The sequence below is a fragment of the Asparagus officinalis genome, chromosome 3 (assembly GCF_001876935.1).
Source record: "Asparagus officinalis chromosome 3, Aspof.V1, whole genome shotgun sequence".
Taxonomy (NCBI): Eukaryota; Viridiplantae; Streptophyta; class Magnoliopsida; order Asparagales; family Asparagaceae; genus Asparagus; species Asparagus officinalis.
This window is the reverse complement of record NC_033796.1, coordinates 49,093,879-49,098,421: the sequence shown is the minus strand read 5'-3', so window position 1 is coordinate 49,098,421 and position 4,543 is coordinate 49,093,879. Positions and strand designations below refer to the sequence as shown.

The 4,543-nt window shown below is 36.9% G+C and overlaps 1 protein-coding gene across 1 annotated transcript; it reads left to right on the top strand.

Moving 5' to 3' along the window:
• Positions 2,359-3,450, top strand: LOC109835073. Its single transcript, XM_020403070.1, has 4 exons — positions 2,359-2,441; positions 2,553-2,778; positions 2,870-3,315; positions 3,436-3,450. Exons 1-4 carry the CDS (start codon positions 2,373-2,375, stop codon positions 3,448-3,450), a joined length of 756 nt encoding a protein of 251 aa, XP_020258659.1. The 5' UTR covers positions 2,359-2,372.

Below are 4,543 nucleotides of genomic sequence, written 5' to 3'. Positions count from 1 at the left end.
TTGAACTTCTTAAACATAGAAAACACTTCAGATTTGTTCTTCAATAAGTATAGCCAAGTCTTTCGAGAAAAATCATCAGTGAAGGTAAGAAAATACCTATTATTACCAATTGAGGTCGGAGTGATCTGCCCACACACATGAGTATGTACAAGTTGTAGTGGCTTCTACGCATGAAATGAAGCCTCCTTTGGGAAAGTAGCTCGATGATGCTTTCGCGCTAGACATCCTTCATAGAGTTGCTCGAGATGATTAATTATCAACAATCCTTTCACCATGCTTCTATCGGCCAATGTCTTGAGACTACCAAAATTGAGATGCCTAAATATCAGGTGCCATAGCTAAGCAAGATTTTTGGTACAAGCCTTCAAACATTTCACATTTCCACCTAGAAGGTTTAGCAAGAATATTCGATTCTTCGACATCTGTACTTTTGCAATCAATCTACCTCTTGGATCTCGAAGAAAAAGACTACGATCTTTTGTATGGAAATCATAGGCCTTTTCTAAGAGCTGTCCCAAACTCAATATATTACTTTTCATATTGGCCACATAATAAATATCAGTGATAAATTTTTCTTCTCTATTTTTAAGGTGAATAAGAATTTTACCTCCGCCTTTCACTAGAATTTTTGAGAAATCTCCAAAACTGACCTTGCCATTCACATATTTGTTCATATCGATGAATATATTTCTCTTGACACATATGGCTGCTGGTACCAGTATCAAGATATCAAACATCCTCCTTGTCACCATCTCCTCCGAATGCTAATAGAAGAATATTATCATCATCTCCTTTCTCAACATAATTCACCTTCTCTTCAACTTGATTGTAATAACAATCAGAAGAATAATGACCATACTTCTTTCATTTAAAACATTGAACTTGTATTTTCCATCGGTCTCCATTAGATTACCACGTCCACGGCCTCTGAAAGATCTTTGATTTTAATCTCTTTCTTCTAATTAAGTTGTTATGATTTCCTCTGCCACAGAAACCATGCCCTCGGCCTCGAAATCTTTCACGACTATGACCGATGTTACTTCCTTCTTCTGAATCTGCTTGACCATCCTTCAAAGAAAGCTTAGTTTGAAGAGCCTTCTCCACTGGCTCATTTCTCTTGCTAAATCTTTTCTCATGGGTATTTAAGGAACCCAATAGTTCTTCAATCATTATCTTCTCCAAGACTTTTGACTCTTCGATGGCATAAACAATATAGTCAAATTTCTGAGGAAGTGATAGGAGAATTTTCTCCACCACATGAACATCTTCGATCTTCTCACCATTTCTCCGAAGTTGATTCGCTACGGCCAAGACTTAAGTAAAATAGTCAGAAACTAGTTCACTTTCCTCCATCTCTAAATCTTCGAACTCCTTTCGAAGTGTTTGGAGTCGCACCTTCTTCACCTTCTCTACTCCCTTATAGGAGTTTTGAAGTATCTCCCAAGCTTATTTTGAGGTCGCCGCATCTGAGATATTCTCAAATGTCGATTCATCAACTCCTTGGTAAATAAAGTAGATGGCTCTACTATCTTTCTTACTAGACTCTTTACACGAGCCTCTATGTGCTGCTGATAGCGCGCCTTTATCTTGAGCCTTTTCAAAGACTTTCACCACAACATTCTAACAGTCTATTGATTCTAATGGAGCTTTCATTTGAATGCACCCATTTTCATAATTTTCCTTGGTGAGTTTAGGAGCAACAAATGAGATTATTCCATTGGAACTCATCTTAGCTCTGATACCAATTCGATAAGGGGGGGTTAGTCACCTAGAACTTAAAACTAGAACTGGTATAATCTGTAGGATAAATTTTTAAGGTGTTAGTCACATAGAATTAGGAAATGGGATAATTTTTTATAGTGTTAGTCAAGTAGAACTTGCGTAGAACTAAAATTATATTATTCTTTTGATGCGTTAGTCAAGTAGAATTCTATTAGAATTAGAATTGGGATAATTTGTCATAATTATCCCACTAATTATACCACCTATATATATGGCCATCAGTTCACCGCCCTAAAATTATCCTCCCCGTCGAAAGAAAAACAATCGGCAAAAAAAAGTTCTCCGCCCAATTTCACCGCTTCCCTTCCGTCCCCCCCTCCCTCTGGTTAATTTCTCCGCCCTAGTAGAAATTTCTCCGCCTCTCTTCTCTCCGAGCCTCTTCCCATCCAGTGCGTCGTCTCCGCCGTGTCAACTTCTCCGACTTCATCAACTCCTCCGGCGCCGTCAACGAGATCAGGTAATATATGGTTAAACAACGATCTAGCTAGGGCATAAGTATATAACTTCAGTGCTTTGGATTTTAAATTAAGTTGATTATCAGGCCTTTAATTTGCTTGTAATTAGATTTGGTATCTTTAGCATCATGCTTGATGGCATCACCCCCTACTGATCCACCTGATAAGGTTAAATCAGAATCTCGCTTTTGGCCTTATTTCAAGGTAATTATTATTGCTTTAGAATTTACACACACGCAGACACACACACGTGCACACATGCGTGCGCGACCACACACATATCACTTGAGATGGTCTGACACATTGATTATTCAGGACTGTATCGGTGCAATAGATGGGACTCATATACCGTGCATGGTGTATAACATAGATCAGACGCCCTATCGAAATAGACATGGTTTTCTCTCTCAGAACGTCTTGGCAGCTTGCACATTTGATCTCAAATTCATTTATGTCTTAGCTGGGTGGGAGGGTTCTGCTAATGATGCAAGAGTCTTGAAGGATGCAATGAGTAGACCTTATGGACTTCCACTTCCACAGAGTAATAATCTTTACATAGTATTCTATCAATTAAATCATATTTTTTAGTTTTACAATATTTTTCTCATTCATATTTATATTCTTGTTTGCAGATAAATTTTATCTAGTTGACTGCGGCTATCCAAATAGGCTACAATTTCTTGCTCCATACCGAGGTCAAAGGTACCATCTTTCAGAGTTCGGCCCAGCTAATAATCGACAACGACCACGAAATTCAAAAGAAGTTTTCAATCATCGACATGCGTCTCTTAGAAATTGTGTCGAGCGCATCTTTGGAGTCTTTAAGTCTAGATTCACTATTTTCAAGAGCCAACCTCCAGGTTTTCCGTATGCCACACAAATAAAGATGTTCGTTGCATGTGTAGGATTGCATAACTTTTTAAGATTGGAGAATACAAATGATGACTTCAATATTTATGATCTTCCACTAGAAGCTCCACGAAATGTTGCTGATGTAGATGATGATTCCGATGAAGAAGATGAGTTACAGACTCAACAGACTCAACGAGCAGCTGCGGGAGCTTGGAGAAATTCTATGGCAGAGGCCATGTGGGATGATGGAAGTCGAGTCACTCTAGGAATTTAGATTTTTATTTAGTTGTAAAATATTTTATTATTTGAGATGAATAGTAATGTTTTATTGCATTATATTTTATAGTTATTACTAGACTAATCAATTGCTTATCAATCTTATATTATTTTTAATATACAAATATTAACAATAATAATTTATACTCACTGTTACCCCCACCAAATTATCCCCTTCATAATATTATCCACCATTATCCCACCAAATTATCCTACCAAATTATCCAACTTTAAGAATTGTCCATCATTGTTCTACTAAATTATCCCAGTGTTAAAAAATTATCTCACTTTACCAATTATCCCAGTTCTACTTAAAAAGTTCTAGGTGACTAACCCCCCCTAACAATATTTTGCCCAGGATAAAAAAATTGGAGGAGGATAAAATTATTCTATTAATTTTTCTTTTTTCTTTGCTTGACTTCTTTCAACTTATAAACCACACATATTTATTACTATAATAACTCAAAGATACTCTTGAATTTCCAAACAACATTCATGCATCTACATACTCATGCATTTGACTCCTCAAACAACTAAATGATCTTCTCAATTCTCAATGTAATTCAATCAAGTTTATTTTCAACATATCTAACCTAAACCTGATCCACACAATCCAAATAGTATAGGGTAAATCACTGTAAACCCCCATGAACTTTTTAGTGTTTCATCGTAAACTCCCTTGAACATTTAGGTAAATTGCACTAAATCCCCATGAACTTTTTAGCGTTTCATCGTAAACTCCCTTGAAAGTTTATGGGGGGTTTTCGATCTACAATTCTAAAAAGTTATCGCGGGCTTGGTGCGGTTTTGAAAGTCCACGCGAGTTTACTGCAAAACAATGAAAGTTCACGAGGGTTTGGTATAATTTTTATCAAAGCTAACTATCAATCATACACGGTTGATAATTATGACTTGCATTCATAACAGGCTAAATTTTGACAAGCATTATGGATATTGACGTGGTTTGGATTCTTCGGGTGCCTCTTCTAACGTCACCGAAAATGGATGCCTTGGCCTGGCATTTTACCAATACGGGGGTGTTCTCGGTTAAATCAAGATATAGACTAGAATTAAAGTTAGTTAAAATGCGAAAAAGACAATGGTTCTTATGGAGAGTTCGCTCGTTGTGGGTGTTCTCTAGTTCGTGGAGAGTTCTCATTTAAAAAAAATGTGGCGAA